General features: G+C 39.0%; 1 protein-coding gene across 4 annotated transcripts in view; it reads left to right on the top strand.

Annotated features, from left to right (window-relative positions):
- LOC149260929 (C2H2-like zinc finger protein) overlaps positions 1–15,449 on the top strand; it is a 150,591-nt gene that overhangs the window by 97,437 nt on the left and 37,705 nt on the right. For all 4 annotated transcript variants that reach the window (XM_089421392.1, XM_089421396.1, XM_089421389.1 and 1 more), the window contains exons 5-6: positions 466–588; positions 719–776. In XM_089421392.1, the coding sequence (XP_089277518.1) occupies positions 466–588; positions 719–776 (181 nt within the window). The remainder of the gene's footprint in view (positions 1–465; positions 589–718; positions 777–15,449) is intronic.

Raw genomic sequence — 15,449 nt, 5'->3', positions numbered from 1 at the left:
TGGAGATTCAGCAAATCATTAGCTGATCCCAATTGTTGTTTTTGTGATGAATCACATTGCTAGTCCTACTTATCATTTTAGTCAGTTTTGTACATTAGCATACGTGTTTGGTCATTTTGATTTTTTGGAGATTTTCTCTTTTTATTTGCTACTTAACGTAACATAGAACATGGCTGCTTTGGCCGTTTAATAGTCAAAATCTGTTATTCATGGTATTACTTGTTACGATATCAGTCAGTGTAGATCAATCCTTCTGGAAATTTGTACATTTTAGGGTTTAGGGTCATACTGGTTTCTGAGAAGAACTGCTTATTATTTAGATTGGAGATTTGGTTGTAGGTAGCTTATGCAGATGTTGGCATGTAAGCCTCTTTACTTTTGTATTTGATGACTGCTAAAATAGTAGATAAATATGGTTAGAGTGCTTGTGATGAGATGGTAACTTGAAACTGCAACTGCATGCAGAGCCGGAGTAGATGTTTGGCAGATATATGTGGTGCATTACATTGTGATGTTATGGATAAGTCCAAGCCGCTAAAGACAAAATGCAATCCTGCTGCTGCTGATAAGAATCGCCATCTTTGTGAGGTTGTCATTTAATACCACTTTATAAAGTAGCTTTCAATTGCAGTGTGATTATTTTAAGAATAGAACAAGCTGGTCACATCTGTTGTACTCGAGAAAGAATATTTTGTAATGTGTGAATGCTCTCTTGCAGAGTCTTGCAAATAGTTGCTTTCCTCCTAAGGAGAGTCCTTCTGCAAGGCGCCTTCATGGTATGCTTTCTGTATATTTGTCATCTGTTTTATTTAACAACATTTATCTTGTCAGGGAATTTTGAAGTGTTCTTAGGAGATTTCTGAATTGCCACAATACCATTCTTTTCATGGTTTCTGGTGTTTCTTCTCCATTTTTTCAGGTTTATGTTGGCTTATTGTAAAAATTGTTCAAATAAAAGTCAGTGATTGATTTTATAGGCAGAAAAAGGATTAAACTCAGCTCTAATATTCATCTAGAGAGATAATTTAGAAATGATGTTAGGATTTATCACAAGCTAGTTGTAATATCCCGTTTCAGAGATATTCTCCAAAACCCCAGTAACTCCAACCAAATACGTACAAATGATATAATAACCGGGAAGCTCAAAATGATAAAATAATAGTGGTGCAATATATAATAATATAAAAGAGAAATGTAAGCCGATACTCAAGAAATGCAGGGAGAAATGCTAAGCCATTTTATTATATTGAGCAATCAAATGAGTACAGGAGGTGATCAGAAAGATGGCACCTCGACTTGCACAAGGCAAGTGAAGAAATACACTCAAAATAGCAAAGGAATGGCCTATCTCTGATCTGCGTCCCAGCTGCTGGAGAACTGCCGTGTTGCTGCTGCTGCTGAAAATCAAATGAGGATTTGGGGCTGTTCCCCTCCTCAGAAAAGGCTGAAACTCTGGAATCAAACTCTACTCAAGAAACCCAAGAAAACCCAGAAAGCTTTTCTGAAATGGCCGAACCTCGAAAATCACCCTGTTGGGGTTTTGCGCAGTTCCTCAATGCCTTGCGCTGCCACTGAATGAAACTCTCCAGTAATCTGCCCGAAACCTCTGCCAAAAACCCTCCAATATGCAAGGGCTGATCCCCTGCTCAATCTCCCAGCACAAATCCTACTGCAAACCCTCACTCCAGAACTCCTGCCAGAAAGAACTGCGTCATCCCTCTCAGTGCTGCGCAGTCCTACAAGATGCTCAACCCTCCCGCCAAAAATGTTGATGACTACTGCAAAAACGTTGATGGAAATACCTTGCCTGAGCAGGCACTCGAAGTCCCCCGGGGCTAAGGGTGAGATCTCCGAACGAAGACACTCAATGCACTAAACAATGCTGCAGACTAGCTAAACAACCAGCGTGCTCTAAGTCGAAGTGACTAGCTCAAATGCACATAATCGAATGCCAAAATGAGGAGGCTCCTCTCTCCTTTATAGCGTTTGCCTCTCTCAATCCCAAGGCCCACCTCCTCTAACGTAATTCCTCTCTTGCCACCTGTTTCTTTCCTTCTGCACAGTGTCTGCGTGGGCTCCATCTCTGCATGCCCCTTTGGCCCCCTTGGCTCCCCTTTAAGTCACAACGTTGTGCTTCTAGGAAGTGACTTTATTATAAAAGTGAGTTATGTCACCCTTTACTCACCTTTTTATTCATAACTAACTATAGGAGGCAAAATTAAGAAAAATTGAATATTCCAATTAGCCATGGCTAATTAGGAATATTACACTAGTACCCCATACATGTTGATCGAAGCATTGGGTCTTAGGTTAGGCGATTGGTTAAAACATTGGTCAATCATATGATGCACTTCATTCTAGGCAGTGCCTCTCCAAACAATTGCTAATGAATGTGGCTTTTCAGATGTTGATTGAGGGTTTGTCATCTCTGACTTCTTTATCAACCTTGGATAATTTGAGACCGAGTTTCTTTTGTTGTGGATTTGCACTAAATTATTGCAAAATGTTGACATTCAGTGCATTCATAAGTATACGCTTCCATACATGTTTCAAAGATGGTACTAGTGCACTAATTCCATCCTGTTGAACAATTCATTTTTCGTATGAATCTCATGGATGAATTTGTTGTTGTTCTTAATCATTTACATTACGTTAGGGCATGTTCCATCTGGTTGAAACACATGATCTCATCCTTCTACATATCTTTTTCAACATGAGCTTCAACTCGGCAATCCATATTCTTCTAACCTTGGATGGATATTATTATTATTTTTTGAACTTACAACTAGCTGGCATACTGTAAGGGGTGTTTCAATGTTGTCATAATCACCAAGGACTTGCACTAGGTCTCATCCACACCCACTTGATTGGGTTTGAACTCAAGTTTTTGACTGAACAGAGGTTCAATCACTATAATATTTATTGCTAGGTCACACACTAAAGGCTTTCTTCTAAAATCTGTTTGGGAAGAAATATCACTCATTTTTTAGTGTGACTAGAAGTTGTGTTTGATTTGACTTCCTTTTTGTTTTTTGGTAGCCATTTTTTTTTCCTTTTTCAATGCAAGTCCCTGGGTTGATGTGATAATGTCCTTCCTCACGTTGGTACTAAGATCACCATTTGTTTTAGTAACATGCCTTGTGGGCTGTCCTTGGCTTGTGGTTGTTATCTATTAGATGCCCATTATAGTTGTAAGTTTTACTACTATACTTCCCCATGGATACATCCATTATTTAAGGAGTAATTTCTCTTGGACAAAGGTCTATACAACACCTAGATTGGTGTTGGCTTATGTTACGATCTTTGGAAACTTGGTGTTTTCATCCTTTATTGGACACGTTTGAATCTTGTTGGACCAAAGTGCTAGTTTGAATTATGTTCTTTCATAAACAATCTTTTGGCTACTTCAAAGGTTAGCTAGTTATAATCCCCATTAATTGATCATCATCTTCCTAATTATTCTAAAACTTCATGATCAAGAAATGATCTTAGTAGTTGAGTTTGGTTTAGTCCTTGTGTTTGGCAAGGTTTTGAGATTTTGCTCAGTGAAAAACTTTGTAGCTTAGAACTTGAAAAAACGTGATGACTCTACAAAATTCAAAGACTTGATGAAACTTGACAAGATAGAAAAAAAACTCAAAAATACAAGAAATGTTGTGTAAAAAGAATAATGACGAAGTTCCATCCACATCTATAAAATAACGGTTTATCGATCAATTTATCTCCTAAAATGACCAATGAGAGTGAAGTCGACATTGTTTTTCTATTCTCTGCTTTTAAGGCTCTGATGGGTGTGTTCTTGCTCTTTTTTCTTGTTTTAAAAACAAAGTCACCTGACACGGGGACATGGGACATGAAGGACACAAGGATTGGAGTGTCCGACGTGGGCATGTTGAACCCCCGGAACAATACACATTATATATATATATATATATATATATATTAAAAATTAGATATTTCTTACACAAATTCTCATTCATGATACAAATTCATTGATTCAAACATATATCTTCATCTAGATGTAAGTTTTACAAAGTAACATTATGCATACAAAAGCAATTGTGACATATTCATTAATGGTCAAATAGGAGAAAGACAAAAACTGCAGTTTTCTCATTAGGTCATCAAAATCAAAATGTGTTACATAGGTAGTAGCAATGCCAATGACAATAGAAATACCAAATACAAACAACTACAAGCCTGAAGGCAATAAGTAGCTCATGAGTCATCAATCATCATCATCAAAATCAACATCACTGGCATCATCATGGTCACCACTGCTCTCCTCTGCTGCATCCTCCTCCTTTGTATCCAATGCCATCTCTACATCTGGTGGTGTGGAGGATGACCCCTCAACAGTATCACTGTCATCAAAAGTGATAGGCTCTAGTGTTAGTTTTGTAGCATCAGACGTGTTTTAGCCACAAAATTTGATGGAGAGGCTAGAATACATGTATTCTCCAAAACCTATAAATCGTTTATGGAAATTCCACCTAGAGACGACTTGATTAAAATAATTAATCTTTTTTTAATGTTTCCTAAGTCTAAACTTAGGAAAACTGGTTAATTAAAGGGTATTAATTAAGTCATGGTGAGAATCTTCTAGAAGAAGACATGGATTGAGTTATAGTTAATTTTAGCCATCGATTATGTTTTAATCTTGGCTGTTGATGCCTCAATGAGAGATTATAAGAAGAAACTTGATGGGGGTTGGAGAACACACTTGAGAAACTGGAAATTCGATTTGCTGGGAAATCGATCTCTAGAGTAGCAACATTCAGGTTCCGGAGGTGATTCAATGAGATCAAAGCAGTGAGAGAGGGGCAGGGATAGTATGGCTAGAGGGAGATTTTCCAGTCCGGTGAGTGCATAGCAGAGTGGAATCCCGGAGGCTAGGAGAATTGATTTTCTAGACAATAGCTGATCAATTAGCAAGAGAGACGCTGGTCTGAGTTGTGTGACGCCACACTACGTAGGCTGATGCATGGAATGCGCAGAGGCAACAGAGAGTAACTCATCTTGAGCCAAGGTTTGTGTCGGATCACCAGTGGGAGTGAGATTTTTCTCACTAGACCTCCTGTCAGTCATTTCTTTGTATCGATAGCTAGATTTGAGCATCCATAGATTTGTACTTAGATTTACTACTGCATAATAATCAAACCCTCAACTGCTGCACCTGTTTTCCCGAGTTGGGTTTTTTCGGGGACTTTAGTCCAAAAATAACTGTGTATTTCTATGTGTGTGCATCTATTCTTCTAGAGTTTTAATTTCTTCCGCAATATTTATTTTGTGAAGGCTGTAATGTATATATTTCGATATTTTTTGTAGGAAACTGCACATAATTTGTTTAATTAATTTAACAAATAGAATAAATATCATCAGTTGCTGCAATAGAATTCGTGGTTTTCCGAATTTTGACATCTAGCATTGGCTCATTAAGATCCAAATTGGCCAATGCTAACTCAACACTACTGTCCAAACCCATATCAGCAGGAAAGACATCCCACATCTTTGTCTTCCCCTTCAACCACTCATCCCTTTGCCTGTAAATAAGACGAAGGTTAGTGTGCACATACACCATTGTCTCTGCCTTGGACTGCTCAAGCCTACTCTTCTTGACATTATATAAATTCCCATATATGCTCCAGTTCCTCTTGCAACAAGGGGATGAAGTCACCTGAGAGATGAATCTCATGGCTAACTGCTGTAGAGGAGGGCTTGTTGCCCCATGAGTTGCCCACCAAGAATAGGGATTATTAGCCCCCCTGTCTCTAATGACATCATATCCTGCAAATCGATCAGTGCCAGTGGAAAACTTTACAAAGGCATCCTCCACCTCATCAAGGATGCTCTATCCTAAAAAAGCCGCCTCAATGCATCCTTCCTCCCCTGTGAAATTTCACCATCCATGTGAGGAGGGAATCTGCGGGAAGGTCCACCATTTAGCCACTCGTGACTATAGTATTTTGGGTTCAATGAGTGAGCCAAACAATGCAAAGGTGTACAATTCTTGTCCCATCGACTGCCAAGAATATCTTGTATGGTGGTGAAGAAAGCCTCTGATGATGTCTCATACTCAGGGCACTCACTCTGTAAAATAATCCTCCTTATAGACTCAATCATGGAATCCCACCTCTCATAAACCTCTCCTAGGATGGGTTGGTTTGTATCTGCAAATCGTAGCAAAGAAATGATAGGGTCCATGATCTTAACCCTCTCCCACCAAGCATCATCTAATATTGTGTCCTTCACTCTTTTTGAGGCTGCTTGATCTCTCTTTCTCCAAAAAGACCAAAACTTTGAAAGAACTGTGGCCCCAAGAGCGGTCTTGACCTCCCTCAACACCTTCAGCATGATGAATGAAGAGGCAAACTGTGTATCAATAGTCTTCAACAATGATAGATTGGTGTACTCCTTGTAGATTGTGAGGGCATTTGTATGATTTTGTATAATGTTGCGGATATGCCTTGCATCCTCAATAATACTTCCAATCCAAAGCACATAAAAAACAATAGATTTAAGTGCTAAATTCAAGGAATGGACAATGCAAGGTGTCCAAAATACTTGTGGATATTTAGCCTCCATAATCATGCCAACAACCTTGCAAACAGGTGCATTATCTGTAATGAATTGCACACAAGAATCAACACCTACATCTTCAATAAATTTAATGAACAACTCACCCATATATTGTGCGTCCTTGTATTGTCCAAGTGCATCCACCGATTTCAAGAAAACTGGACCATTCAAGGAAGACACCATGAAGTTGATGAGTGGGTGGCGTGCTGGATTTGCCCATCCATCAGAAACAATACTAACCCCAAATGTTGGTCATGCTGATTTAATGGGCTCAAGCATTTTGTCCACCTCTTTCTTTGCCTTAGTCAACAATGTGCTTCTAAGCTTCTTTGGCCCATGAGGCACATACTTTGATGGAGCCCCTTGAGTTAGAGCTCGACACATCTTAATAAATAAAGGTGAGCGTGCAACATTAAAGGATATGAAGTTCTGATAGAAAAAGAATGCAATGGCGAGATCAAGCTCTTCCCATTTATCTTTCTGAAAAATCTTGTCCATTGGACCAAGTGTCGCTGCCTTTCTTTTTGCTGCTTGTCCCCCACCAAAACTCTCAAATGGAAATTTGTTGTCTCTTTTCCCCGAGAATGGAAGGGGATCATCATTCTTGTTTTTTTTAGATGTTGCAGCCACTTTTGCCATACCAACATTGCCCCGTTTTTCTATTTCTTTCCTCTTAGCTAAAAAAAGTTGTGTATATGCTGCAATTTCACAACCTGGTAAAGCCAACAAATGATATTTCACACGGTAATATGTGCTCATTAAATGATTGTTGCAGTAGTTGCATTTCCAAGTAGCATTGCCTTCCTTCAACTTGCTGCCTGACCCTTGCTCTCTTGTGACATACTTCCACAAGGGATATTTGTTATCTTGAGCCTGCTGTCTTTCTAAATTAAGTCTTCCCTCAATATTTGAAGCTACTGTTGCAACCCCACTTCCAATAGAGGGAACACTTGCAGACCCTGATGAAATTAGAACAGGAGGGGCATCTCCAATGGGGACATTCTTCCCCTTCCTTTGCCCTTTCCCTGCTGCCCTTGATTGATATATGAATGCTGTAAAAAAATAAAGAAAAAATGCACAAACTTGTAAAAAAAATGCACATGCAAACTGTTGTAATAAAAATGCAAAAAAAATAGAAACAAAATGCACTTTACCTGTTGCTTGAATCGCCTCCAAAATGCTTCCAAACCTTTTGCTTTTCGCTCCCACACACCCACAAAAAGAGAGACAATGAAAAGTGAGGGTGAAATGGCCCAAAGCCGCCCTTTATGGGCCACACGACACACCAATAAAGGGGACACGTGTCCCAGAATTGGGACATGACAGACTCGGTCCTTGGACATGATCGAAGGACCCATGTCCCGTCGAATCGTGTCCGATTCACCCGATTCAGGACATGCAGGGGGTTTAGGACGAATCTGGTTTCTTAGTTTAAAAATGACATTTCAACCTCTTCTACAAGTCATTTCCGTGTGGGGTCCATATTTGCTTGTTGGGTGAGTTTTGTTGAGTTTTAGGTTGAATTTCCACTAGTTTTTTTTGGATGGACTTGCCCAAGACTCATTAGTTTTGTCAAAGTTTTGTTGAGAGCAAGTTTTGTGTCGAGTATACATTGATTACTCATTTTAGGATGGACTTGGAAGTTGGCAAGATTCACGAGTCTTTGTTGAGTCTAACAACACTTGTGCTTGGGGATAGAGGAAAATCAAAGTGAATCACCTTAATAGGTTTCATGGGTTAAAACATGAGATCAAGCACCCATCTTGCAAATTGTAGGAATGATATCCACATCATTTTTGTGAATCATTGAGAGATGAGTGATTCATTGCAATATATGACACAACTTGGGGGGCTTGAATGTAGTGAGCTTTTGTGGCTTGAATGCATGGAGCTTTTGAGTTGAATTAGCTTGTCACAATTTTCTAAGTTGCCATTGATTTTTTTTTGAAATTACGTCTTTTGTTAACATAGAAATATTTATAAAATAAAAAGCAAAAGTCAAAGGATATATAAGATGTGTGATAGGGGAATAAAATCAAATAAACATGTTGAAATCACAATATAAATCAAACACAATTTAATATCCTGAATCAACAATGAATCTATAAGTGAACAATTGAGAAAATCAAATCTAAGCAATGCAATACCTTCCCAATAGAATTCACCTAATTGTGCTCCATTTTGAGTGCTTAAAAAAATAAGTATGTGGGTGGCTTAATATGCTTGAAAATAACTTAAAACTATTTGGTTATTAAGTCGCAGGGTGATAGCTATGATATGCAAAATGCCCACCCCCAGATAGTGAGATGAGGGCTGTATTTATAGGCTTGTTAGGCGTTGATCAACAATTGAGATTGCATGCAACAAATTGAAGATCAATGGATAAGATTTGATTTAATGAAGGTTACCAATTATACTATATAGTTAACTGATTGCATGATTAGAGAACTTGGAGTGAGTTGTAGTTAAGAGGTGGAAGTGGACTAGAAAATTAAAGATCATCTATGTGCATGAGAGTATAAGGATAAAAAAAATAAAGATTTTATTTTTTAGAGGAAATGGATTTAGAAAGTGAATAAATAAAATAAATATTCAATCATAGAATATTTAGTTAGCTAATTAGCTAATTAAATAATTATAGAAGTGGTGTCGGATATGGAATTTACAGCAAAGGTTGCAAACATCAATGTGTTTGAACAATGTACCATTGTTAGTGATAATAGCTTGTGGGACAACATATTGACAAATGATATATTTCAAGATGAATTTTGATATTTGTTTGCTAGTAATACACATAAGAAGAGTGGCTTTGGTCCACTTTAGAAAATACACGATGGCAATGGTTATGAATTTTTCCATTGGATTAGGTGGGATGAATTTCCTTTGATTGTGGCATCCCCCCTATCTTGTTGAAATATGTAACTAGGTTTGGTCTTCATAATGACTTATGTAATCATGATTTTATGTATTTAATGAAAATAGAAAAATAATTTTATTGTTGTTGTTCTTGAGGTATGGGCTTCATGCTCAAGGGAAATTTATTTTTAGGTCAAACACCTATTGAGTGCTTCTAGGGCTTGTTATTTAGTCTACAAGTCAATTGAGTCATTGTCATGTATTGAAGATCCATTTGAGCATGTTAAATATTGTAAAAAAAAATTTATTTGAGTCAAAAATAGAGTCAAGGACCCCCTAAGACCTTGTCAAACTAGTAGCAACAATTCGACCTACATGAAGGGACAAGTTGGTCTAAAGACAACAATTTGTACCCATCAAAAGCCTATATATAAGAGGGAACTCGACCTCATTTGGAGACACTCTAAAGCAAGTTCGATCTCCTCAAGATAGAAGTTGGAAAAGGACGAAAAAGGAGGAGAAGAGCGAGATTGAAGTTTTGGGCCTCTCTCTCTCTCTCTTGTGTAAGGGTTTCTACAATTGTTGGGCAAGTTAAAGTGCTGGAAAATTGCTAGATTGTCGAACCGCTGGGTCGAAATTCTAGAAGAAACTGCGGGGTAAGTTCTAGAAGAAACGGTTGGGCTGAAGTTCCAGAAGAAATTACTGGAGGTCGAAGTTGCAGAAGAATCTATTGGGATGTCGAAGTTGTAGAATAAACTGATGGGGACAAAGTTTTTGAGGTCGAAATTGCTGGAAGCAAAACTCATCCAGCAGGAAAGGTTTGACTTGGTCTTGGAGGGGTCTTGGTCAAGGATCATAGGTCTTGAAATTCGTCAATTGAATTCTATAAGAAGAGAAGAATTCTTGTGGATTTTCCTCTCGAGTGGAGAGGTTTTGGCCCTAGCTGATCGCCTACATCTTGTGTCCTCTTGTTTCGTTGTTCTTTATGATTTGGTAGTTGTTTGATGATAAGAAAACTAAATATAATCAAGAGAAAGAAGAAGATAATTAAGTTAAGTAAAAATACATCACAAGCAATTATGAAAGTAAGAGAAATCACCTAATCTAGCTACCCTAGATTTCTCAACATATCCTACCATCATTTCACTTAGCAACCTTGCTTCCTTCCCATTTTGGAGCAGCAAAACAAACCTAGTTCGATTTGCACAACTTATCTGCTTCCAGTGGTTGTCCACTCACTGCCGTAATCTGAGTTCTACTGTCCACTGCTTTGTACCATTCCCATGACTGCGCTGTACCCTCTGTATCTGCAGTTTGTCATTGTTGTGGGACTACGACCCACTTTCCAAAAGAAATCGCTGCAAAATTTTTTCAGTCGCCTTCTCCATAAGTCGTGATTGTCTATATATTTTAAAAAGTAGATTTTTTTGAGTGGGAAGTTAAGATATATGATACATACCTTTTTTATATTAAAAATAAAAGAGTACTTTTCAAAAATTAATTTTATAACATTTTATATATAATTACAAAAAGCTAATTAAAAAGTGGGGTGTAGTGTTTAAGATAAAAAGAAAGCAACTCTACAACTCTACCAACAACCATGATAAAGCAAGCACAACCTAAAACCCTGAAGCGTAGAGGAGTCATGGAAATAGAAATGTCACAATACTTGTAGATTTTGGCTATACTCACAATTGTATAGGCATTAATGTTTCTAAACAATTAAACATTTTTTTGTATCCCACCAAAGACCTCATTGTATGTGAAAATTTCTAACTTGAAATCCCACTGCAGTGATTGATATCATTTCTTCTACTTATTACCTCAGAAATAAGTTATCCACAATATTCTTACGACACATATTGAAATATATTCTACTGTAGTCTTCACAATTAAAACATTGTAGAAAGTAAATGTAAGGAAATATACTAGCACAAATACAACCATAATGACATAGTTACTTTTGGACAATTGTCCTAAAAAAAAACCCAATGTGGGAAAACCGGTGCAGCAGATGAGGGTTTTTTAATTATTCTTCAACAAATTCTCTTGTACAAATTACAACCAACAAAATAGGAATGAGAAATTTTACAGACACTTCTTGACCAAGTTCTACCTCAGGTGAAGCACTTCTTCTGCCCCTGAATCCTTCTGATCCTCTCTGCATCAAACTGCTCTCCCAGGCTCAGTGTCAAGCTGCCTACGCAGGCTCTGCGTCAAACTGCCTTTGCACTGCCTCTTTCTGCATCACCCTTCCTGCTCTGCCTCTTGTTGCGTTGCACTCTCTGAATATGCTGATGCCCTCTCTCCCTCTCTCACCTGCAACTCTCCCAATGATTCGATTTTCTCTTGCCGAATTTCGATCAGTGAGAAAATCGATCTTACTCAGGTAACTGAGTATTTGCCTTTGGTGTGTTCTCCAAGTGCCCATCAAGTCTACTCTTATAATCCTCTCGTTGATCAATCAACGACCCAGATTAGATTCTAATCAATGGTTAGGATCATTCCCAGTTTAGATTAATACCCATTAATTATTTTAATTTCCTAAGTTTAGACTTAGGGTCCCATTAAAAATAATTAATTATTTTAATAAAACTATTTCCGGGTGGAATTTCCCAAAACGACTTTTGGGTATTGGAGAATGCATGTGTCTAAGCCTTCCTGCAAATTTTGAGGCATAGAGCACATTCGATGCTACCCCAAATCAACACTCCCTCTTAGTGAGGAATGTGCTCTAGCAATATACTCATACTACATACTGCTCTGACTCTGGTCCACCAACGATTGCGCTGTTGATGTTTGACATGCTGTCCACCAACCACTGCGCTGTTGCTGCAACTATACCGCTGCCTTTGACACTGCCACTGCCAATGCCACATCTGTATCACAACTCCCTCTAAATGTCTGCATCTATGTTGCTGCTGGCACTGCCACTGCCCACTGTCCTTGCACTGCAAACTGCTGCTGCTACTGAAACGGATTTTCAACCATACCCATCTTCTCTCTAAACTGAGTGAACTTAGCTCTTCTGAGAGCCTTTGTGAGTATGTCGACCACCTGCTCTCCTCTGGGGACATTCTGTAGCTGTACTACCCCACGCTGAACATAGTCTTGGATAAAGTGACAACAGATATCTATATGTTTCGACCGATCATGAAATACTGGATTCACAGAGAGTTTGATACAACTCTGATTATCGCAGTATACCTTAGTCGCTTCCATCCTTTTTCCAGAATAAGCTCATAGGAAATTTTCTGAGCCATATGGCTTTGCACGTAGCTGTGCTAACTACCATATATTTTGCTTTTGCTAAGCTCAGTGCTACCGATTTCTGCTTCCTGCTTCACCAAGATATCATCCATGATCCAACATTGAAGCAATGCCTTGAGGTACGCTTTCGGTCTACTGAATTACCGCCCAATCTGCATCAATGAACCCATTCAACTTGATGTCCTCCCCTCGGGAGTACTGCAACCCAGATCCGACTGTTTCGCGTACATACCTAAGAATGTGTCTTACTGTTGCCCAATGCACTCTTTTTGGTTTCACCATGCACTAACTAAGAGTGTTGACAACAAAACAAATGTTTGGCTTAGTGTTGACCAGATACATAAGCGACTTAATGAGTTGCCTGTACAAGGTGGGATCTACTTCGTTGTCTTTTGATGCATTTATTTTCTTTCAGTTGGTGATCATGGGAGTAGCCATCTTTCAACAATATTGCATTCTAAATCTCTTCAGAATTTCTGTAGTGTACCTTCCTTGTCCAAGGAAGATCTCCCCATTCTTCTGCCAAACTTCCAACCCCAGAAAATAATGCATCAATCCCAAGTCCTACATGTAGAATTTGGCTTCTATATTCTTCTTGCAATCTTGGATGAGCCTAGATGACCCAGTTAGGAAGAGGTTATCGACATACAATACCAGAATAAGTGGCTCATTCTCTACCAAGAAATAGTAGAGATTGGGATCAACATCACTCTTGACAAATTCCAATCGCTGTAAGTAACTATCAATCTTACCATACCATGCTCTAGGTGCTTGCTTGAGCCCGTACATGGCTTTCTTTAACCTGCAAGCATGAGAGTTTCAAAGCCTTCGGGCTGTTCTATATCCATATCCCCTTCTATCACAACGTTCAAGAATGTTGTCATGATGTCCATCTGGTGAATCTCCCATCCCATTTGAGCTACTAGGGATATAATAGATCTGATAGCGGTGTATCGAGCAACTGGGGCGAAGGTCTCTTCATAGTCTATTCCTTCTTTCTGAGCATACCCTTTGCCACGAACCTTGCCTTGTACTTCTCTATACTGCCGTCTACAACATACTTGATCTTGTAGATCCACTGTGATGGTACAATTGATCTATCTTCTGGTCCAGGTACTACTTCCCAGACATCATTGGTCATGATGGAGTTGTATTCTTCCACCATGGCATCCACCCATACTTGGCGTTGAACAACTTCCTGAAAGCTAGAGGGTTCTTCAACCTGAGCTACCAATGCCTGGTATCTATCTAGTTGTCTATGCTGCCTCTTCTCGACTCTAGGAGCTCCAACAAACTCCTCTGTGTTTCTCAGTGTCTGCCGTACTTCTCTGTTTGTTCTACCATTGGTGGTGGGAGGCTCAACCAACTCTTCCTCCTGATCCTGTTGTTCCGTCTGTTGAGAATCATTTGCATTTCCTCCTTTTGAGGAGACACTGGTGCTAGTCACTGTACTCGATCCAGGTGTATGTCCTCCTGCCTATCCTCCTTGCTGCCCCTGTTGCTCTTGGACTAATGGAACATCGCCTGACTGATCTTCTGCAGGCATCTCACGAGATTTCTTGAAAGCTCTATCCTCCATGAACTTTTCATCCTGTCTTGCTACAATCTTCATACTGCCATGAATGTAGATTCTATATGCCTTTGAGTTCTCATTGTATCCTACAAGATACCCCTTTTCTGCAGTCTGATCTAGTTTACTGCACTTCTCATCTAGAATGTGACAATAAGCCACGCTTCCGAATATCCTGAGATGACTGACTTCCGACTTCTTCCCTGTGAAAACTCCTTCGGGCGTTCTCTTCCCCAATGCTCTATGAGGAGTTCTATTCTGGATATATACTGTTGTGTTGCAAGCTTCTGCCCGTAGATTCCTAGGTAGATCCTGATCATACAACATAACTTTGGCTGCCCCAACAATATATCGAGTTGTCCACTCTCTTTTGATGCCATCGTTTGCGCAGAAATCTGTGAAGTCTTTGTCTGTATATTCTCCACCATTATCTAAACGCAATACCTTTATCTTTTTCCCTATCATATTTTCAATAAGAGCTTTAAACTCTCGGAAATGATCAAAGACTTCATCCTTGGTCTTTAAAAAATAGATCCAAATTTTCCCGGAGTGATCATCGATAAAGGTGACGAAGTATTCACCACCACTAAGAGCCCTTGTGGACATAGGACCGCAAATATCTGAGTGCATTAATCCTAATACACATTTTGCTTTATTGTTACTTCTGGAAAAAGCTTCTTTAGCGTACTTTCCTAGTACACATCCTCTGCATAAGTCATCATGTTCACTACTAAGGACTGGTACCTCTATAACAATCTCTTTGAGCATCCTCAGTGCTCCATAATGTAAGTGCCCCATTCGCCTATGCTATAATTCATTTCGCTCCTTCTCACCATTACAGTTGCTGCCTATCAGTGTCGTTGGTGATTCGAGCGGCAACCTATACAACTTGTTGCATTGAACCCCAATTTGTTTTTCTTCTTCCAGCTTGGATGCTTGACGTATACCATCTTTACCATGAAGTATACATCATATCCCTTGTCCTGTAACTTGGGACACTAAAATCAAGTTCATTCCTAATCCTGGCACATGCAAAACATTGGTGGCTCAGATGTTGGTCCTTGCTTCCGTCTAAAAAGCTATGGTGCCTCTCACTATTGGAGTACATTTCGTTATGTTTCCCATAGTTATTTTGAAGTCCATTTGTTTTTCTTAATAGCTCGAGAAATGTTCT

This window comes from Pinus tabuliformis, chromosome 6 (genome assembly GCF_031772625.1).
Source record: "Pinus tabuliformis cultivar Carrire ecotype Pingquan chromosome 6, CPIR1, whole genome shotgun sequence".
Classification (NCBI taxonomy): domain Eukaryota; kingdom Viridiplantae; phylum Streptophyta; class Pinopsida; order Pinales; family Pinaceae; genus Pinus; species Pinus tabuliformis.
This window is presented reverse-complemented; position numbering and strand designations above follow the sequence as displayed.